This window comes from Filicampus tigris, chromosome 1 (assembly GCF_054856515.1).
Source record: "Filicampus tigris isolate MCC_2025a chromosome 1, RoL_Ftig_1.0, whole genome shotgun sequence".
NCBI classification, from domain to species: Eukaryota; Metazoa; Chordata; class Actinopteri; order Syngnathiformes; family Syngnathidae; genus Filicampus; species Filicampus tigris.
Window position 1 is genome coordinate 36,830,975 of NC_141217.1, and position 23,700 is coordinate 36,854,674.

Genomic DNA, 23,700 nt, shown 5'->3' on the forward strand with positions numbered 1-23,700 from the left:
TAACTGTTAATCATTTTGTGAATTATAAAATGATATAGTGGGCCTGTTGCCCACAAGTGACCTAAAATGCGTCTCCCTGTGGCAATAATGCCACTTATACTGCGCTGTGTCCGCCTTTTACTTTCTTCAATGCAGTGAGCCTCGTATACTCACCATAGTCTCCCAATTGCTTGTTCTTCAATTGTCGGATTAAGTTGGTTGTGTTGAAGCTTTTGGCCATGCTCCCCGCGCGAGGTACCTTTTCATGGCATATACAGTATTTACAAGACGCAAACTCCACACACACAGCAGCCAATGCTATGTTCACACCAACTGCGGTGGTCGGAATATTCGATCAAAGCCTTTTATCGCCGATCAAAACATCCGATCACCCGCAGCCCATGCTTGGCTGCCGCGAGACGAAATGGCAAAAAAGTTCATTTGTTGAATACGCGACGACATCCCTTTTTGATCGGCAATAAAAGGCTTCGATCGAATATTCCGATCACGTACTTTTTCACGAAAATCGGCCGATCATGATCGGTGCCCGATCGATCGGAGCATCCCTAATATTTTTTAATGTGGCTTCTTCAAAAGAGAGAGCCAGACTGTTGTGAAAGATTTAAAAGACCGGACAGCAGATCTTACAGATCTCTGAAACATAGAAGCAGACTGCTGTTGCACTTTTGCCCTCACTCTCTCTCTCCCTCTCACTCTCTCACTCTCTCACGCACATACACACACACCCGCACACACACGTGTGAGCGTGGCAACAGATGCCAGGCCTTTTGCAAACATCCCCGCCCCTTCTTCTGTTGGTGTGGGCTGTTCCACTATGCGGCTTTAATGCAGTCAGCCTGGAGGTGGTTTGTGGCCGGACACTCTCGTGGCAGGCAGAGATGCCATTGATCTGAGTAATCGTCTGAGTAATTGTGGGAGCAGTTATGATACCGAGCAGGCTTTTGTTTGTGTGCACGCGTTAGCGGCAGCGCCAGAGTGAATGGGAGCCGGAGGTGCGACATGGAAGTGAGAGAGAGAGAGGGAACGAGGGAGAGACCTCACCTCTGCTCTCCTTGAGATGGGATTTTTATGGATGGCTGAGCTTGGTGAGGGCCGAGAACACATAAAGAGCCCTTTTCAGTTTGTTGCAGGCAGTTAACCGTGCGCGCATGTTTGTTGAACTTCTAGTAATAGGCTTTTTTTTTTTTTTTTTTCTTCAGCTCTTTGACTTTTTGACACCCTTCCGTGATTATGCTGTGTTCCGCCACACTACAATAAGCACTTAGAGGCAGCTACGTTAACACTGCAGCCAGTCGATGTTAGCAAGGCGTACACGCATGCAGATGTGGAAATATATAGCATAGGCAATGCGTCTTGCAAGATTCAGCCAGATGATTTGCCACGGAGCGTATTTTTTGTGTTGCGGCAAGTCAAAGACTCGGGCTCGACGCTGGCAAGGCGAGCGAGGCAGTGCAACGCTGGCCCTGCTGCACTTGTGGGTGCTTTGCAATTCCACTGCATTATCAGAGTTAGGGTTGGGCATCGTTTGAATTTGGACGGTTCCGGTTCCGATTCTTTGATTGGATTCCGGTTCCTAACGATTCTCGATTCCGATTCTTAACAAAACAAAAGGAGTTATTTTTGGACAAATCACATGAACTTCTCTGTTCTTCAAAGCGAGCGGAGGGGCTGACCGAGAGGACCACGGCAGCTCGAGTGGTGGCGAGCTTCCGTACTATTGCTACGCACCCTTTTTTTAAATTAATTAATTATATTTATTAATCGGTTGTACTTTGTTCGTAGCTCTTCCGCGCGGCTAACTAGGAATCGAAACTTAGCACCGACATTCTAAAATCTGAATGGTTCCGGGAGAACGGGAATGATGGACCCGGTTCCACCCTGTTCCAGGTTTTCGGTGCCCATTCCTAGTCAGAGTGTTGTCCAACAGGCTAGAGGCCAAATGATCAGAAGAATTGCTTCCCCACTTCCACACCAACTCGATTGCAAGTTTTGCCGTGTCGTCATCGAGAGTCTGCGGGCCCCCAAACGGCGGCCCAATCAGATTGGACTTCTTTTGTAGTGAATGGCCAAGCAGTCTTTCTTGTTGCTCGCATATAAAACAGATCACACGGTGCACATCATAAAGGTCGCTGCAGTGAAGTGTTTTGGTTGAAGCTTCAAGCCTCTTGGATGAGCAATTTGCGCCGATGCGGGATGTGAATGAAATTAGGTTTGAACACGTTCAAGTGTACTCGGAAAGCCAAGATGAAAGCGCGCGGAGCACACGGACGTTGTCAAGATTGGACCAGTGATGTCGAGCTGTCCAAGAAGCTTGCTGCAACCTTGAACGATTCCATCAAGAAGGGCGTGTTCTGATTTCCGTTGTAGCACTTGTGGCTTACATCACCCTGCATTTCATGACTTGAGGTCAGTTGTGCGATGTAAAATGTGCCGAATCTACAATAAAGTGAGCTCTTTGGCAAATTTTGGCGTATTTGACATAAACTCAGTAGTGCTCCTTCCAAAATGAGCTCCTCTTTAAAGGGACTTAAAGTGGAAGTCACCCCAAACCCATTTTTATCAAGAATATGTTGTACGGAGGCTCGCTAGTTGAAACAAGGCATTCTGATAAACGTTTGCGTTTATGGAATATGAGAAATCCACCCATTTTTAGCTAGCTCAGGGGACAGCCATTTTGTCACTTCTGTCGCCTGAAGATGACATCGAAGTTGCTCAAGGCTCAGATAACAACCAATCATGACTCAGCTTCAGAAAACAGGTGAGCTGTGATTGGTCATTACCTGAGGCCTGAGCAACTGTGATGTCATTTTCAGTCGACAGAAGTGACAAAATCGAAGCCCCTTGAGATGGCTTAAAAACGAGTGGATTTGGAGAATGATGTTTTTCAATTAGTGGGCGTTTAATTTTCCAAATGTATTTATTTCAGACTGCGAAATAAAAAAAACATTTTTTTTTCCAGTCTCCCTCGCTGGTTGGGGAGCCCAGTTTTTGACACTCCCTGTGTCCTCAGTACTGTCCATAGAGGAGCATGACGAGACTTGTCTCCTATTCAAAAGGCATCAACTTGCTATATTTAGAGAAGTGCAGTATCAATATTTGTTCCTCACTCGACTGTGAAGGCTCAGAATGCCATATCCGGCACTGCATTAGTTGCAGCGCACGCAAGAGCTTTCAAGGTTTGTCCCCAAATGGTTGTTCTGCTGCTCTCGAGTTGAAAACGAGTCCCGGCAGTGGCAGCGTCCTGGCTGTGACCGCGATGCAGGCAGGCAGGCAGGCAGGCTCAACCCCTGCAACCCCGCCTCCAAACCCCCCCACCTGTCTTTAACTTCCCGCCTTGGTCTGACGGGCCTCAGTGGCAGATTGATTGCTCCTGTGTGAAAGCGTGTCATGAGTTCGCCACCACACCTCAGCTTGGCCCAACAAATTCCTGCCGTCTCCCACGATTCCGACCTGTGGGCGGAGCCTTTCCTTCCTCCACCACTGAACTCATTCAAACACTCACACCATACTCACGCCGTATTTCTGCTGGTTATTTTGTATTTTATTTTTTATTTTTTTTATCCATTTTCGTTTCATTCATTCATTCATTCGAGGAATGCTGTTGAAACAGCATGTTGATATTGGACTGTGATTGTTTTTTTCCCCCTCATGCATGCAGCGAATGGATGCCATTTATGTGCTCTTCAGTGGACTGTATTAAGCCTGCGCTTTTGTTGTACTTTTTGATGCGCTTGCATTGATGGAATCAACCCTTGAAGAAGATTGCCTTTCAAATAGCCTGGCTGCTAGTGGTGCAAGTCATACACAGTTTCTGTCGCACTGCTTGACTGTTTGAGTGTTATTCCGTCCATTTAATGAAGAGATTAAGTGATCAAAATGGCCCCTGATCTGCACAAGTCAGCTTCATTGTTAGTTGCGGGAGCTGCAGCAGATGACAGCACATTTCCGCTTCCTCTATTGTTAAGAATGCAGTGAAAGAGAGCCACTTTTATGCATTTGGAAATATGCTGGCCACTCAAGATGCTCACGTGTTGTATTTGTGGGTGTTATTTGATCTATTGTCATTTGCGGGCTACGAAACGCACCTGCTGAAAAGCCGCAAGAGCTAAATTTAGCCATCAAAACATATTTGAACATGCTTTTCCCTCATCATATTAATAGCTGACGGTTTCCATGTTATAACATATTTGCAAAGAAAGAGGCCACACAGATTATTTTATTTTCAAACTTTTATTTACCTTAAACACCGGTAGACACTTTTCCCCCTCAAACAATGCAGATTCCTACTAAACTTTCTCTCGCACTGACTGAGTCACATTCAAAGAGCTGCCAACTTTCAGAATTTCACTTCCTGAACGATTTATGTTAATTTTCCTATTTTTAAAAATTTTGACAGGAACATTACAGCAGGACACGCCTGGGAGTGTTTTGTTAATTAATACTATTAATGCTTCAAGGAATAAATCACTCATAGAATGATTTACAGAAGAGTTACCTTCCAACAATGCATGCACATCGCATATACTTGAACATACATGCATTTTAAAATAAATGCAGGAGCCTATTTGAGGGAAATTGTCATTTCATATGACGACATTCTCAAGCACCAAAATACTGCCTGACCCCCCCCAGCACAAGCGGCATGATCCTTTTTGAAGATGGGCAGTCCCAACCAATGATGGAGTGAACTGCATCCGACATACAGTTTATAATCATCAGTCTGAAGTTTATCCATTGGACTGCTGGGATTTTTCCATGTAAAGCTGCAGAAGAGTGTAATACTTGGCATCCTTCAACCGTGTGAAGCTGCTGTGAAGAATATTGCCATTCAGAGTTCAGACTCTTACTCAAGATTTGCACCAACAGCAGTGATTTGTGGAGTGATCTATGGGCAAAACATTAGCTTGCAATTTCACCACAATGTGGGCACAGATTAAAAAGAAAAGCTGTCAGTCTGGAAGTGCGCTTAGACAGAGACAGAGGAGAGGGGGAGGCGGTGCCGGTGGGACCCCCGCTTGCGTTCGGGGCTGGGATATTGATTTCAAGATTTGTTTTTGTCAGCCTTTCCAGGCTCATGACCCTCGCTGTCGTCTTGAGGGTGGGGCTGGAGCAAGCTAGCATGACAGAAGTACACACTCAATGTTTGCTTCCATGTCAAGGTCAGTCGCAATCCTAAATCAGCGCACGCACAGTATGATTGCCTTGTGTACGATATTATTATGATGTCTTCATGACCCTTAATCACAATCTCAGTCTTCGGCTAGGGCTGCTCGATTATGAAAACAAAATATGAATCACGATTATTTTGGTAATATTTGAAACTATGATTATTCAAAATGATCATCTCATAAAACAACAACATGTTTAAACATAAAAAATATAACGACAAATAAATATCTTTGAAACACTATGATTATGTAAGTTCCTTTTGGGACAAACAATGTATATAATTTGTTATTATAACATTTTAAAAAAAGGTGCAAATGTATCAATTCAAGTACGATGTCCTTGTGTAATCAAATATAGGGCGTTGGGCATAAATTTATATTAATAATAGTTTTTTTACGATTATGTCAATTTTGTAATCGTGTAGTGTAATAATTGTCATTGAATTTTGATTAGTAGCACAGCCCGATCTTTGGCAAACCTCCTCTTGAGCGCGACCTACACAAAAATCGGCTAATTGTCATGATGTACTGAGTTAGTATTTACCAATTTGTCATTCAACGCAAAGATGCTGATGAAGCTCGAAAGCCGATCTCCAAAATGACTTGATGAAAGATTGCGCGGCATAGCCGCAAACTTGCTTTTGTGCATGACATGACAGTTTGTGTGTAATCTCGTCTCCTGCCAATCAATTTGGACTAATGAACTGTCTCTATTCTACATCTGGCATCCGAGCGGATCACATGCCTTGCGCTGATGTGATGCTCGACAAGTCTTTGAAGGTGTTGCTGCAACCTGATTCCAGCAGGACACGCGGCCTATCATTAAGATACTGTCGACAAATAACAGCTGAGAGAATAAAATTGTCCTGAAAGCGGAGAAACCTCAGCACTCAACAGCGGTTCTGTTGACTTTTTAGTGCCCCGGGAGCCTCGTGTTTCCGTTTAAAACCAAGCGGCTTTCAAGTAAAACAAGGCCTGGCAGATTACAGAAGGCCAAGTCGGAACATCTGAGCAGCTGAGTGCCACATCTGATGCACATGCTTTATTTAATAGCGCGCCCACTGTTTGAGAGGCAAGAGGAAATGCAGTCATCTGTGACCGAGACGCATCCAGCACAAAGGCTCTCGGATATCCACCGGCAACTGGCTTTTCAAATTGTCTTGGACCAAACAAACAAACCATTTGATCATTGTGAGAAGGCATTGTGGCACTGGCAAAGCATAAAAAGCCAACTCTCAAATCAGCTGAGAACCGCAACCCCTCGAACGCCTCCGCAGATCTGATCTTTGGCCGTCGTGTGCCAGACGTTTCAAATCTTCCCATCGTTGAGCTTGGTCGCAAGAATTAAACTGCCAAACCAATGAACGCAGCATCAACGCGCTTAGTGGTGCTTGAAAGGCGAGACGCTGCTCCATGCTAACTTTCAAGCAATCATTTTCCACCTTCATTTATGACTTACGACGAAAAGACCTTGTTCGCGTCGCAGGGTTGACATACGTGCTTGGAGGTGTTTATTTGCCCACAAATATTCCGCTGGCATTTCAGCGGAGGGCAGGTTGCTTTGCATGATGCCGGCAAAAAAACACACGTGCCATTACCAGCGTAATGATGACACCCCGTTTTTGCTTTTGCGTTTCATCCATTTTGTCCAGGGGCGGATTTGAACTTTGGACCCAATCGAGACTCTCAATTGTCCTCAGGTCTTTTTGTCTCTGCTGTGTGTGTGCTGCAATTGGCTGGAGACTAGTCCGGGGCTTGTCTCTTGCTCCAAGTTAGCAAGCCGGTATATTATACAAGCGATTGATTACTATGTCAAATTGTGATGCTAATAATCCTCAACAAGGAAAACAGTCAAATGCAAGGACAGACATGACCTTGATCAAAACGTGTGACAAAGGCGTTACGGCACGCAACAGGGCGTGCGTTCTCTGCATGCAAACGGTCTTGTTTGCCTGCTTAGACCGTCACATGCATTTTCATGACTGCTCCCACTATTGTCATTTTTGCTACAAATTGAAGAGGGTGTGTAATGGTTTGATGTTTTTTTTTTTTTTTTGACTCCTGTCTGATTTGCCTCTCGACCGTCCCGCTAAGAGAATCCCAGCCTGGCCGTCCAGTGCAGCTCCGTCCGGCCATGCTGCTGCAATTGTGCCCGAGGGCAAAAATGAATCCCCAATCGTGGGCGCCACCGCTGCTCTCGCTCTCAAAGCAATTCTCTGTGCGCACTTTCCAGAGCGGTAGGCAAGACTTGCTCTCAGCGTCTGCGGGGGAATTGGCTGAATAAAGGCCGGCCTTGGCCACCCTGCGCCGAGACAGCACTGCAGCCTTTTTTGCTGTGAAAGCTCCTTCGCCACAGCTCCTTTCCTTTTTTTATCTGGGCTCACTCATTTGCCTCACATTTTGAAGTTCACAACCTACCAGGTGCTTTCTGTGATCCGTCATTGGCTGAGGACAGTTTTTACTCATTGCCATGCACGCCATACTGAACAGTTTGCATCGCGAATTGTGGCTACAGATGGACCCTGCAAATCGGACCCATCTACAGACGTACTTTTTTTTTTTTTCTTATTCCTCAGGGGGGAGCAATGTTTTTCTATGTTAGGCGCTCCAGCTCCATCTCAATGGACCCGCTCGCACCAAATTGTCCATATGGAGCAGTTTGGCCAGGAGCACAGAGATGCGCATCAAGCCACATATGCTCCGCTTACATCCCCATCATCAAGAGCAGCAGCGGATGATTTCCTTTGGCGTGAAAGTGGTGTTTTGTTTGAACTTTTCTCTCCATTTTACTGCCTACTTCTCAAATCAGCCACCCGAAGCAAACACAGTCAGCTGTTTTCTGTCTTTGTTCACATTGTTTGCTCTGACTTGCCTGTCGTACAGCCTCATTTGTTTGCAGTCCTGCACTTAGGGATGGCTTCAGCCAGTATTTTTTTACAATCCATTACTCATCGATTAATCGAGTGATGGGATAAAATGTTATTTTGTATTAAAGTGCTGTTTATTATGCAATTACTGTTTTCTATTTGGAATTGTTTAGTAATTTAAACAACAATGAAGCAACATCCCTCGGGAGGCTTTGATGTCGTACTCGGCAAGCTTTTTGAAAGTGGTTCGGTTACTGCTTCACTCGTTGTATTGCAAAGTAAAAGCAGACGTTGGCAAATGTCTTGGGATTCAACCCAAACGCGAAGTAGTTTGTTTTCTTGAGGGACTCCAGAAATCAGAGAACAATTTCTGGTAAGAGGCTGAAATCAGAGCATTTGGACAATTTGAACTTCAGCAACTCCTCTAAATGATTACTTGAATAGTAAAATAGGTGTTGATTCATTGGATAATCGATTAGTTGTCGCTTAATTGACTCATTTGGAAACCTCTACCTGTAATGTATTCATCGTCAAAGTAAATACATGCCTTGAGATATGAGTTTAAATCATTCCGTGACCTCGCTCGTAATTCAAAACACACGTAGCTCACATAATAATCGTCTCACCGGGTCGTCGCGGTGCTTTTCCATGCCGCAACGAGGCGCTCTAAAGTGGCCACGCCAGCGCAAAACCCAGACTGGCAGTCTGTTGCGTGTTTTCCGCAAAAATATACAGTACAATGTAGTTAGAAACAAATACAGGGATTTGTAATTAACTTGTTGAGTTGAATTCTGCACATATGATTGCGTCATCTCAAAATGTACATCCAGTACAGTCAAAAACAAGCGGAAAATGGTAGCTATGCATATGTAGCTGAGTTGCTGATGCCTCATTAACCCAGCGAGACAAGAACCACAGCAGCTGTTATCATGCCATCGTTGACAATCACAGTTTTGCATTTGGCTCACAAATGTGATACATCTCATCACCTTCCTGAAAGGGGACCTTGCGCAACAATGTCGTCAGTGTTTTGAGTGCTATAAGGTGTGCATGTGCGAGCCGGTAATGAAAGCAACGTTGAGGTGCATCACTGAATGTGGGCATGCACGAGCCTTATCAAGCTTGTAAACTGATTTGTTAGGTTGACGTCATAGCTGAGCTCGGATGGCTTACAGGATGTTACGAGCACCTGGCCTGGTCATTGGCATCCGTTCCGGAATAATATGAGCGAGTCACCATGTGACACGCGGCAGATTCCTGCACTAAATCCCCAAACGCTACACAATCACTCCAGCGTGTTCATTGTGTCTAAATCATGTGGGGACACAGCCTTTACAAGTTGACGGTGAAAAATGTCGGCTCAACTCCCTTGGTAGATTGTATTTCTCCGAGAAGTGATCTCTTCAATCGCTAAATCAAATCTATGCAAAATTCAAGACCAAGCTTGATTTGCTAACTCTTTTGGGGATGGTGACTTTGCAGTACGAGGCCGGTGCTAAAGATGCTGTCCTGTTCTCGTTGCAGATGAACATGGACATTTGAAAATATACCTGCCCAAGAAGCTGCTTGAATGTCTCCCCAAATGCACCTCGCTGCCCAAGGAGAGACACCGCTGGAACACCAATGAGGTAAAAGAGGACAACCACAACACACATCATCATGCTTAGCTGCAAGTGGCATTTCTTATTTGGAAATTGCAGAAACATGCCGTCGAGCGTCGTCGGCTTTATGCATATGCTGTACGATATGTTCAATGGATACCTTACAATACATTCCAAGGACTTGGATAATCTAAAAACACTTATGTTCTGCTGTGATGACGCAGTGTTGTTGTTTTTTGTAAGTTTGATGAATTTCATGTAAACCTTGTCATCTGCAAAATGGGAACTGAAGTAGAATTGACTGAAAAAGAAAGTGATTGAAAAAGAGGTGCTAGGGTTGCTGATGTCCGTATTTGTAAGCAACACTCCAATCGAAGAAACAAGGCGTCATTTGTAACATATCGGAGGGCGTCTTTATTCTTCACAAATGACCAGAATCATGAATCAGAATAGCGGTAGATTTAGTCAATGGCGAGAAATACAAAAAGGATAGCGATACTTTGAAATGTTGTGCATCACATCAAGAGGCCATCCGTCCTGTCTTGGCTCCTCGCTCCTCAGCCCACTTATGAAAAAATGCAAAAGCCTTGTGTTTCTAATTGGCTGATGCTGTTCCATGTTTGCCCTCGCTGACCTGCATTGTGCTGCAGTCTAAATTCATTAACACGGCTTTGAAATTGATCGCAAACTGTAATTCAAAGCCCTTGACGCGGCTAAATGCTGTCGGCTACAGTTGTTAGCATGTCTGCTCGAGTGTTAGAAGGCACGTTTGTTTTCAACAAGGCCAAGCCGCTGTGTTTCTGGCGGCGTAATCTTCTATGGAGCTGCTAAGAATGGAGAAAAAGCCGGACAAAAATAGCATCCCACGAGTGGTGTCTTATGCAAGTCAGTGGGCCCCAAATCTAGCACAAAGCGCATGCTAACAGTGCGCATGGCTGGAGCTTTCTTTCTTTTGGAGTTTTGCTAGACTTGCACAGGTGCAAGAGGGCATTTGTGCCGTGCGATGGAAGGCAGCCGGCTCCCGGCCAATCGAAGCAGCTCCCCCCCGATTCCCTTTGAAATCAAGCCGGTCGAGGCGCACACAGCGCTTGACATTGCGGACTCGCTGGGCACGAGACTGGCGTGCGCAAAGTGCGTTTGCAGGTCACCTGCAAGTAAAGCAACCACTCATAGTTGTGCCCCGCTGCCAAGAAGGTGCTATTGAAACATTTTGAGGATGATAACGAAAATAATTCCTTTAACGACTTGAATTCTACAATGATTCAGAGGGATTGTCCCACGCTGTTGTCATCTGTCTGCCTGCGCCTCAATCAAATCCACCAAAATCACGTTGCTACGCTTTGCCACCAAATTGCCAGCTGCAGCGGGGCAGTGCACTGGAATATGTCGGATCGGCGTTGTAGGCGTAGCGCGGTGCGCCAAATTCACAAGCACGCTAAACTAGACTTGTTTTGGCACGCAAATGAAGATGCGCCTGTTTTTAAGCTGCCAAAGTAGGGCCACCCAGCTGAATTTAGCGTCACCCAAAGTTCATGAGGTAGCTTCTGACTGTTTCAATTGTTCTGCCTGTCTTACATGTCGCTGACATAGGTAGATGGACAAAGTCATCTTAGTAGTAGGAAGTGGAGTCAATAATTTTCAGACCAATCAAGCGCATTGACATTGGACACTTGATGATCTCACACAGCTAACTTGTTGGGCACCACTCTATTAAGCTGTGGGAGCTTTTTTTGGGATGGCAAGCAAAAGGAGTTGTTGTTGCAGAGGCAAGTTGTCGTTCCCTGAGCACAAGCTCGCTGGCGCACACTTTGGAAATTCAGATGGCATCGACTCTTTCTGATTGGTGGTGTTGTTTTGCCATTCTTGCGAAGATCCACCCGATGAGTGGATTTTGTAGGCAGGTTGCAAAGTAACATACAATCCTCTCATCTTTATTTAGTTGTCAGTCGGGCCTTAAGCCTACCTGATTGTACACGTTAAAAGTGATGCTGATTGGTCACAGTCCACACGTATGCCCTCTCCAATTGAGGTCGCTAATCAACATGAGAGTTAATTCATGTAGCTGTTGTGAATTTCATTAGATTGAGGTCACCTCTTTGGAAACGTCAAGACCAAGCGGGAGTGAGTGGTTGGACTGTTCATTCGATGTCATGCTCGCACTGGCCACGTTTACATGGACACATTTATTCAGACTAAAAACCTGATCGGAATAAAAATGCTTCATGTACACACCCCATTCGGAATATTCGGACCCGATCAAGCCCATTCCGATGAAGCTTTTATTCCGGGCGAGAGGGGTGGTTTATGTTGATTGATAATCGGATCGGCGCGTATGAAAACACTTAGTCCGACATTTTGTAGCAAAGCTTCTTTACCGCGCATGTCTGTGACGTCAGTATACGTGTTTCTGTTATTTCCGGAAGCTAGTAGAAGCAGAGCAAGCGAAAAACACGGCGGACGCAAGACAGAACTGGTACATTTGCAGCTCCATTAAGAAGTGTTAACTCGATGAAAAATATGAAAAATAACACTAAAGTTTAAAGTAGAAATGGACAGAGTGGATTTTGTTGAAAAGGAAGTTGCTCTGTACGGCTATTTCCGGTATAGTTGGTCAATCTGCGCATGTCAAAATAATTTGTTTCGATCGAAAGTGTGATGCATGAACACGCAAGTCCTTAATTGTAGTGTCCATGAAAACCGCCATCCGATTATAATTTTAATCCGAACTCTGATCGGATTACAGAAATGTTGTCCATGTAAACGTAGCCAATTACACCCAGGTGGATTTGTGTGTCGCAATACATGTCAAGCATTCACTCATAAATTAGAGAAGGCAAACCTCCTTTTTTTTCATGGGCCTTTTCTTGGTTTCCTTTGCCGGGCCTGAGCAATTACTGTGATTCAATCTTGAGCCGTGTGTGTTGCACAGCCAGCTTCCTTCAAGTGATCAAACAATGTCTAGTCAGAAAAAATACAAAACTATGTCATGACTGGAAAAGCAAACATGAGGCATAGCTACGACTATCCAAGAGGTTTACGTCACCGGCGTGCTGCTCGGGTATGACAAAAAGGGCCAAATCCTCTTAGGGGCTCCTTTGACTTGTTGTCACGGTGACACCGTGACCTCTTATTTTGCTTGACATTTCGGTTCAGATGAAAATAAGGACATGTGACACAGGGATGGCTTTCAACTTAGATCCCCTTCATGCTCAAACGCTGTCTGCTTCTTGTTTGCTTAGGCTGCCGTCAAGGTTGCAGGACCTGAGATGTCCTGGAGAATCACAATGTCCCAGCTGCCGTATGCAATGCAAAGCTCCCGTTCAAACGCTGCACTGTTTGAGGAAGCAATTTCAATTTCCGTCAGGAAACGACATGACGTCCAAATAAAAGACATGATTAAATGTGCGCGTTACTTTTGGGCAAGTCATATCGAGAACTGATGTTGTAATGGTTCACTGAAACAGTGACATGTGAATGTGAAAGTTTGTCTGTGTAAGGCTGTCGTCTGCTTTTTGCCCCAAGTCAACTGGGATTAGGACAAGTGGTATCGATCAGGGGTGACCAACTGCCCAGCCGCACACAAAGACTGATCACAATTTAGTTTGGATCAAAGTCTGAAAGAAGTTTACTTTGGTAATCGTTTGCATCCACGCCTCTGTCCAAATGCTCATCTCAGTTACACCATCTGGAAAAAAGTAAGGCCGCAAGATAGCAAAAATAAGTCCCCCCCCCCCCAAAAAAAAAAGTGTTTGGAGAGCTACGTCGAAAAGGACAACAGGCCAAATAATGAGACCGAAGTTGAGTGTAAATTCCAAGAGGAAGAAAAGCTGTATTTAAAGGGGGAAATCAACCCAAACACATTTTGCAAGAATATATTCCCGGCAGGCCCACTGGTTGGCTTTGGAAAGTCTTGATTAGACTGTTTTGCAACACGTTTTCAAGTTCATGTCATTTCCACTGAGATTATAGGCACTCAATTTGTATTTGGTTATGTGCTGACTTGGGCATTTCATTTTTGCAAAAGGTGAATATTATGAGGAAGAAAATATATGTTTCATAGTCATACTGAAAGCGAAAGTCAACCCCAAAATTTTCTTTACAATAATATGATCTATGCAGACCCACTTGTCAAAACACGGCATTCTGATTAATATTGCATTTGTGGAATATGAGTTAAGCAGCAAAATCCCCCCCATTTTAGCCATCTCAGGGGGTGGCCATTTTCTCACTTCTGTCGACTGAAAATGACATCACAACGGCTCAGGGCTCAGGTAACGACCAATCGCGGCTCAGCTTCAGAAAACAGATGAGCTGTGACTGGTCGTTACCTGAGCCCTGAGCAGTTGTGTCATTTTCATTCGACAGAAGTGACAAAATGGCTGCCCCCAGAAATGGCTAAAAACAGGTGGATTAACTCTTTTTCCACAAACGCAATATTCATCAGAATGCCTTGTTTCAAATAGTGGACTTGCATACAACATATTCCTGAAAAAAATATGCTTGGTTCGACTTCTCTTTAAGAGACAATATAAGGTAGGTGTTTTTTGCTAGTCGACTTGCATGAATCTGTGTGTGACATACGTACGGCGCTGGGCTTCCAAATGAAGCCATCAAAACTGCACAAGAGCACAGGCACCAACATTTAAAGGCAAACCATAGGAATCTTTTTTGGAAAGATTAGCCCAAGCTGGCGCCGGTAGTAAGGGCACCATTGTGCAGTAGTGGCACCCAATGACAGCTGTGCAACAACGTGGACAGTCATCCATTGTGTCATTTGAAAGAAGTGACAAACAGAAGCTTGGTAAAATGGTGACAGTGACAATCCCTCCTCACTGAGTCCTAAAAAGCACGGGAGTGCCGCTTGAAGTGCGTGAGGAGTGTGTGACAACCTCACGCTGTAATGAGCGCCACCACGCTCCGAGCGCCGCGAGCTCTCGCTCATGCTTGGTGTCCACTGCTTCTGAACGGCTGCGCACCGCTCGCTCGCCTCCAACGGCCCGCTACACTTCGAGTGCCGGCGCCATGTTGTCACCGCTGAGCCGCGGCGTGGCGCCCACTGTACATGCGAGGCGGCGCCGGGCATGGCCGGGAAGGTGATCAAAAGCCTCAACCGTTACAATTGAAGGCGAGATGGGATGAAGCCCAGCCGAGTAAGACCGGCGCCACGAGGACGTTCAGTCCTTATCTTTGACTAACCTGCACTTTGTGTCCGTCTTATCTGGGATGCCGCACTCATGATTTGTCACAACAATTCTCCCGTTTGACTACAATTACCGAGACGAGAGCAACGCGCGTTCCACAACAATGGCGCCACGTGTGTGTGTGCGGCGCAGGTGGTGGGCCTGTAAAGCATCTGTTTTTATGGACGCGGACAAATGAGGATTTTGTGAGGTGGATGGCAGACGCAAGACTTTGTCCCCTTTACAATAAGCTGAGCTCATGAAAAGGCAGCGTCAATGCTTTTTGTCGCGAGGAATTAATGTGACATGTTTACAGGGGCCATTTCAGTCGTTACACACACTCAAGCTGAGCCGTCAGTGTTGTTTTCAGGGATGTCCACGCGTGCGCTGTTCTAATCAAACACCAACCCGTGCTTGATTTCCCCCTTTTTTTTTCTTTCTTCTTTAGTTGAGTTCTCGCTGCACGTGCACAAAAATTCACATGATTTCCACCAACTGCTGATGTTTGCGCAAATGTTCATGAGTTCTTCTGGTGCCGTCAGTGGAAATTAAAGTTCAATTTATTTGGTCATTTTTGTTTTTACATGTTGAATGTGTATCTTAATTTTTCCCTGGGTACTTTGCAAACTGTCTTTTAGGGATGAGTGCCAAAAAACGTCAGTAAGTGATATTGCTGGATTTGTACGCATATCCTGCGGGGACCTTAGAATGAAGGTTTGTTTTTCATTCGTAGCATCTCTGAAGTGAGCTGCTCTGTTGATGCCAAAATGCCGCTACAATCACAGAGCACACTTTGTCAGCAGCAGCAGCAGCGGCAGCATTGCATTTTGACAGCTACTTCGATTTCTTTCTTTAGCGCAATCACCCAGGGTAATTGATGTTTTTGTGAGGAGTCAAGTGATCATATAATTTGATTTTGCGGCACAAGCTCTCCATTGCAGTCCACTAAATACGTTTCATGCTGTGTTTTCGCCTCATCACATCAAGGCGTTTAAAAGTTGGACGCAATTGGCCACTGGGCTTCCCGGTAACTTCCTGAGCTTGAGAAGTTTTCTGATCTGCGGCGGTATTGCCAAGTGTGAATTTGTTGTGCGAGCGCAGCCGGCAGGTGCATGCGTGGGTGTGTGTGCGCCTGGTGGCGGGGGCGGGCTGTCTCGTGTGAAGGCGCGGATATTGCGTGACCTCTAAGATAGCAGATACAGGTCACTTCAGCCCTTGTGGGAAGCCTTAAAATTGAAGCCAGCTTGTGGCTTCGATTTCTTCCACACTTCTTCCTCTGGAGTCCCTCCTTTACTCAGCCCCAACCTCACTCTCCTTTCCCTCACGCATTCACTGAGCTGTAAAGCTATTCAGGAATACAGTCCATGTGAATTGCCTGCTCAAGAGTTTTGTAAGAGAGTTGGACTGCATTTAATAAATAAAGGGAAACAATGACATTTATTGCTGCGTATGAGGCAAACGTGTTTAACTTCACTACATGGCCTCCGTGTAATGTTGTTTGATACAAATAGAGGTTATGTTTTGGGAGGGCATTGTGCAATCATATTCTTTTAATAGCTTTCAAAGTGTCCTCAGAATAGCCTTTGTTGGATTCATAGTCTATTCCTATTTTACCACGGAGTTGTGGACACAAACTGAGGTCACGCAGACAGGCTGAAAAGGAAAGTCAGAGGTCGGGAAGGTGCAGACAAAAATCCTGAGGCAAAAGATGTCTTCAACCAGCCGGCATCCACTCACTTGCGAACGCCGATTTGAACTTGTTTGGGAGGGTAACTCTCTGTGAAAGTTGTACATATACATATGGAAAGCGTTGTAGATTTCATCAGTCCGCAAGAACATTTTCTCATATTGATTTCTCAAATTTTATGATAATACAAATTGGGCAAACATGGAAGCTAAAAGTCCACTTAGTACAAAATCAGCACATAAAATAGACAATCGAAGGGAGTGAAATTCAGTTCCACAGCGCCAAGCGTTGACGACAAATACTCCCCCTCCCCCCAAATAAAAAAATACTGAAAGAAATTGCAAACAAAATGAATGCCAGCTTTGCTCTTGTCACTGGTACCCCGGTGGAATACAAAAAGAGTGGTTGAACATCCTGTCGGAAGTGTCAGGAGATTGCAGCTTACAAGAAAGCCACTGCTAAGCTATATTACGGCATTTTGAATTATGCATGTCACTTCAGATGGCAGATTGCTCGAGAGAAGTGCGAAATTGCGCAGCCAGTGTGCTTAATGCTTGGCGACTGTGATCAAGACTTTCAAGTTGACATCACAACTCTAGAAAGGACGGGAAGGAAGACGGGGACAAAGGGAAAAATCTGCTTTCCTTCTACAGCATGTACGTATTGAATTCATGCGAAAATAGTGTGAAAGGGCAGCTGCCTTGAGATTTGTACAAGTAGTCTAATCTTGAAATCTTCAAATGTGAGGAGGCATCACTCACATGCATGTTTTTCTTTCGAGCCGTCCAAGTGCCGTCCTGCGGAGCCCCTATCCGCCCTGTTTTACATGTTGCCCTGTTGCAACACACCTGATTCGAATGGTCAGCTCATCAGCAGGCTTTACACAAGCTTGATAAGGATGCTGATCCTTTCAATCGGGTGTGTTGGAGCAACCATTGTAAACAGGCTGGATCAGGGCTCCCGAGGACTGGACTTGGAGACCCTTCGTTCAGAGCGTACATGTTATGTTGTCCTCTCCATTTAGTCATAAAGTGGAGTAGCTACATGGCCATTACATGTTCCTGATGTCGGTAGAACTCCTTGTGGAAATTGCTCATCAAACTGAGCCTCAGCTGAGTTTGTATTTTGACTTTTGTCTTGAGGTGTTTTAAAAGCACTTCTCGTAGCTTGGCATTTGTCCGGCTCCGCTGGTTTCATCTGCGTCCGCGTTGAGGGGGTGGCTTCTCTTCCCTTTGAGTGTTCTTTGGAGGCCGTATTGGTTCTTGCAATTCATTCAACTCTGCTGACTTTTCCTGCCCAGTGTCTTTGGCACTTTCTCTTTGTCTCCCCCTTTCTGACTTGCTGTGCGCTCATTTCTGATCATCTCGAAAGGTCTTGAGAAAGAGAGGGCAGCAACAAGGGCAGGCGAGGATCCACTGTGGGCCTTTTTGGAACGCAGCCCATCGTACTCTTTTGGACCTGATGGACAGCTCTGGGCATGGCGGCGCCTCCGTCACCCTGCTGCCTCAGGCCTTCAAATGATTATGTTCTCGTTGCCAAAGCCGGGGAGAACAAGACTGAGCTGCTTTGCAAGCAGCAGGACCGCAAATTGCACGTTATATTCTGCATTCATATATGCAACCCATCTTCAATATTTGTTTTGTTACAACATGTTGAAGATCTTTGTCGAAGCCAATTATGCACCGCATGCCCACACTCTCCGACATGTATTCATGAGTTTATTATGATGCATGTAGATCGCAGTACTTTTACAGCTGTGATGCGTCATTAAATGTGAGATGTGTCTAACACTAAGGCAAAAAACAAGCACAAATTATCGTCAAATGAAGGCTTTCGAATTTGGGGCATTTCAATTGAACATTTGGTGTCTTTGCAAAGGCAACATTTGTGATACAGCTCTAACCCGTTTGAGCTCCGCCGATGATGAAAGCGGTCGCAATGTGGTGGCTGGCCTTTTCCTTACTGCTTGGAATTTCGCTTTTTTTTTTGTCCTCAAATGTGTCAGTTTAGTCTGCCTAGCCTCTTGCTCCAGCAGGATTGCAGCATTTCTTTTGATAAGATGTCCTTGAGCCCTTTGGTCCCAGTCTACGAAGCCCTTTTCCTCCTGCAGATGTTTACACATCAATAAACTTGGCTCAGTTTGAAAAATAAAGCTGACAAGGACATAATGATCCATCCCCTCAGGTCCACGATTCAGGCCTGAGAAAGTTCTTCAAAACCTTTGTAGCTCGCGTACAGTCGCAGAACAAGGACGCTCTCTGTGGATTTTCTTCTAACAGTTGTTTCAAGTGATAAGAAACAGGAATGACTCTTTGTGCTCTACTGCGCTTGTTCCCTGGTCACCTAAATGTCGAAAACGTACCTTAGCTGCCGCAAATCTTGCCCATGTTTAGTGTAGCCAATAAAAGTTGAGCTCAAAGCCGTTTTCAGTGAAGAATGAATTATACTGAGCACACACTGAAAGCAGGTAGGGTGTTTATTGGATTGCTCTCAGCTCTCCCTGTTGATTATATTCCGCACGGGTGCATTTTCTGCCTTCCAAAAGACGGCATCTTTAAAAACCGTTCTGGCAGCTGACGTTCCTGGATGCGGAATACAAAGTGTGTGAAGATTTGACGTTGTGACCCAACGCTGTAATTGCAAAAGCTTCATTCAGTATATGGTACACGGTGGATTTTCCCATATCAAGGAAATGTGTTTATTATTCAAGTGCGGGCGCAGCGACAGGACGCCATTGCATTTGGCCTGGGTGTTACACGCTGGAAGCGAGGTTAACACATTTGCCTCACGGTTGTGAGGGTTCGAATCTCCTTCCCGAGGCTTGCTTGTCTGGCTTTTCTGAAAACATGTCGGCACGTTGAGGCTCATCGAAGACTTGAAATTGTCCATTGGTGCGAATGTGAGTGTGAATGCTTGGCCTCTGTTCCGTCTTCCGTCAAGCCAGATGAAGAACACATGTCATGTATGTTCTGCGCACTGCATTTGTTTGTGTGCATTTTCAATGTAGTCGTATGATTATAAATGCAGCCTTAAAAGGGAGCTTCTCAAACGGGGAGTCCTCATCCGGAGATTTGTCTACTGCTGCTCCTCTTACGAGGCGCGTCAAACAAGTTGCAGGACTGCTGTGCAAATAATTTAGTTCAAACCCAAACTCACAGTTTTCCTCTTCAATGTGGGCCTGACGATCAACCGGCGTGATCCTTCGGCGTTGAGAGTACGAGATAAGGCGAGAGTTGTGGAATGACATTGGGGCTGCTGGGAATGCCCTGAGCATCAGACAGTTCCTGGCCGAGAAGAACATCCCCATGCTGTCCTGGCTCTGTGGGATTGCCCCCCCCCCCCGCCCCCCCCCCCTTCATGGGCAACATTAAAACGGCTGCGGTGACATGAGACCTGCGGAGGATTCCGGAAGAATCCTTCTGGGGGTGCATGAAGATGTGGCACAGAAAGCTAGGAAAGTGCAGTGGACTGCAGGAGGATTACTTCTAAGGGGAGATGTTGTAGTGTGTATTTGAAATGTAACTTTAGGGACACCCATCGTTGAGTCGTGGAACTCACTTGACACGCCTTGTGTAGTCGCTCCAGAGAGACGCTTGCGAGACACGGTTTGGCGTCGGTTTTGGGTGAAAGAGGACAGTTTGCCTCTGGCTTCAGCCGAAGAGTTTGAGGCGCTAACCGCCCCGTAATAACCTGCCTCCTTTCCTCTCCACTCAGCCTGTCCTTTAGCAGAACCTTGAAGCACCATTGAAATTCCGCTCTGCCTTTTGAAATCTCGCTTGATGAGGCAATGCAGACTCACAGTGGCTTTTCTATTCTCCCACCACGGGATATTTTTCAAAGTCATGTTTATATGCTATAAGTAGAAAGGATCGCATGTGCTTTGATGCTATCGAACAGCCAAACTGCTTAGAAATGTCTTTTTGGCCAGCTGCATGATGTGCTGTGTTGCTCCCGTGAGATGCACACGCATATGAACCCTTGGGTTGTGTTATGTGTAACCAATCGTGTGTTAATGCAAACATTTATTCATAGAGATTACAAGAGCTTACAAACACAGTTCACAAATACATTTTCTTTATCATCATATTCATATTGAGAAATTGCTTTGTCGGTCAGTCATCCAAGGAGTGATTAATGTGTTTGATTTGGTGCGGTGGTTCCTCCAGTCTGGCAATGTAATCACATTTCTCGCCTGTTGGTTTGCTGTTATCTTGAGAGATAATTGGGCTTTTCGATAAAGTTAGCAACGCACATCTTTTATGAAAATGGCTTTGATAAGCCCTTCATTCCTTCACTCGGTGTTTTAATTTCATCACGTCTTAGCGCTACAAAAGTACTTTGACCGCGCTCAGGCTGGACAAGTGACAAGCATCCAATAGTGGCAATCCTTGCTCATTCCTTCATGAAGACGCTGCAGAACATTGCAAGCTTTTATTCCTCCAGATGTTGGTGATCTGTCCTCTTTTTTGCTTGACATCTGCCTTTTCTTTCTTTCCACTCACTCTTTTGACCTTTAGCAACGCCATTTTCTGTATTGGGTTTCCAAGTATCATGTATAATATGTGGATTGATCAAAAGAGCAACCGATACGTTCCAGTAAGACTTTCCACAAGGCTGGTGTGTAAGTGGGTGCGCGTGCGCGTGTGCGTGTGTGTCTCCGTTGCCATTCATGTAGTGTTGGGGTTAGGTCAATATTATATTAGCACTGCCATTGCATTTTCCACAGCCCCATGAATAATGTAAACGTTAGCTATGGCCACATATAAATACTGGCCATGATCACCCTGTACCCTTCGTGAACGCAAGACTCTTCGTAGTTCCTCCACACAAATGTGATTCCCCTTATTTGATGTGGTCTGGCCAAGTGGGCGGCCTGACGTTTTTGCCACAAGAGATAGAGCCCCTTCACTGGAGAACGAGACCTCCCTGTGACCTTGGTGGAGACAATCAATGGCCTTTATCTCCCCCAATGCATAATATATCCCACTGAAGGTGGTCCACACATCCCTGTAATGTATTGACCCGCACCGCCAACATTTATCAACTGGACTTGCTGGCTAAATAATTTAGCTTTTGAGTTCAGACCGTACTTAGTCAGCGGCGCCCAGACAAAGTTAGCCCTTCCCTACTTAGATTGATGAGATCCACACAAAGAAAAAGCACAAAGGGTGAAACAACTTTCGTAACCCTCCGCTGCACGGATAGCACACGGCAACTTTGTTTTCTCTCCTTTATCTTACATACAAGTCAGTACTGGTTGCGGAGGCGACCTCTCGCTTGCAGCCTCACAGCCAGCTTCTGCTGGGAAAACGCGGTCCACATTATGTCCACAGTCCCGCCGTTCACCTGATAGCCTCTGGTGGGCGAGCACTTAGATAGGCGCAACTTATCCGCTAGCCATCCTTCATAGACTCTTTTCCACTTGCGTTATTGTCCTAGCCAGTTATTTACTCAGAAATTGCCTCAGGGCCTGGCGTCATCGGCCCTTGAATCAACACAACAGCTTTAATCGCTTTTGTTGGCAGATAACATTTGCTTTCATTTACACGAGCAAGCTATAGATTGTTTTTGTTAAAACTGTTAGTGTCAGGTAAAACACTCAGTGCTCACTTTAGCTCTCACATCTGAGTTATTGAATAGAAAATAGCACACACACACACATTCATTTTAAATGCCGGGCAGTGTATTTAGTATTTTTTTTCCCCCTGTATTAGCTCAGAGGCTATTAATTTGTCAGCCTCTCAGAAAGAAAAATATCATTTGAAATGCTTTGGAAAACATCACATTTCTAAACAACTGTGCAACTTTGAATTCCTTGAAGACAGGAGAGCAGCACATTCAAATTGGATTTTCTCTTTGTTCCCAGTTTTCACTCTACACATGCCGGTTTTAGGCTTAACTCTCACCTTAAGGATATTTGCAGCCTGTCTTAATACAAGTAAGAAATTGATGTGGCAGATGACTTTCAGCACAGTAACAGGAGATTACCATACACAGAATGAATACTAAGCAAGAGCAAAGAAGTCATGCTCAGGCTGCCTCTGAAAACAAGCCTCCATCCATCCATCCATCCATCCATCCATCCATCCATCCATCTCCCTCCCTAGAATCAAACCACCTCCTGTAAAAGATAACAAAAGAATGATGTTGTGATCAAAGGAACATTTGATTTATAACCTTGCTATCTCTGGAGAAGCAAAGTCACCAGATAACAAAACAAAAACAAAAGAAACAAACAAAAAAACACATTCATACCTTTTATTTCTGTCAACATCTGCTTCTGTACTTTGCTGGTGTTACCGATGATATGCTGGGCTTAATAGTGACCTTGGCTTTGAGGAGCAAAGTCTCTTTAGATGTAAACTGAAAATGTTCCCTTGACTTGTAAAAGTACAAATTCAGTCATTTACATTTGTTTGCCAAATTGCAAAGGTGATTCAATTCTAAAGCTGCAATGATAGATTGAATTAGTCCGCAAAACTTGACTTTTGGAAGACGTCATTGTAAATAATGATAATTTAACTTTTTTCTTTTCTTAATAGGACATAACGTGCAATCTGATCTAATCAACATCAGAACATGTACAAACATGTTCTGCATACTATAATTAATGGCACATTGATTGAACAGGCACATAAATCAAGGAAATTGCTCAAATGTGCGTGGACATATTAGACTACAGAGTAACTCCCTCTCTTGACAATGAATAACTTACATCACCGTAATCAGCAGCCACAAAACCCTCAAAGGTTTGTTTTTTGAACAAAATCGTTTGTAAGCAATACATTTGTTTATTGGGATGAAGCCATTCCACATGATAAAGTCAAATGAATACCATTTATTGACTGATTAGACATTCCAGCCTTAGCATCAGTGAAATTAGATTCCAACAAAGTGGGTTTGCACAGTGGACCACTTTGGGCATGTTTCCCAAGATTGCCTGCAATTGTCTGTGGAAGCCTCCAAGATATCAGGCGTTGGCAAGACAAGCTAATGCTTGCATTTGAATACGCAAACAGTGACATTCCAGTGCAGATTGTCTCGCTTGTGTGCAAAGAAAAGCCTCCAAGCCGCATGCATATTGTCAGCGCATAATGAACTTCGTTGGGCTCTTTCTAGCCCAGCCCTAAACCTGTTAGCACGACATGCTCTCGGCTGCCAGTCTGCTGACATGATGGCTTTTCCAGTGAGTGAGCA

General features: G+C 44.9%; 1 protein-coding gene across 5 annotated transcripts in view; it reads left to right on the plus strand.

The window, feature by feature from the left end:
* Window positions 1-23,700, plus strand: part of camta1a (calmodulin binding transcription activator 1a) — a 297,075-nt gene that overhangs the window by 6,379 nt on the left and 266,996 nt on the right. For all 5 annotated transcript variants that reach the window (XM_086037916.1, XM_086037898.1, XM_086037908.1 and 2 more), the window contains exon 3: window positions 9,560-9,663. In XM_086037916.1, the coding sequence (XP_085894042.1) occupies window positions 9,560-9,663 (104 nt within the window). The remainder of the gene's footprint in view (window positions 1-9,559; window positions 9,664-23,700) is intronic.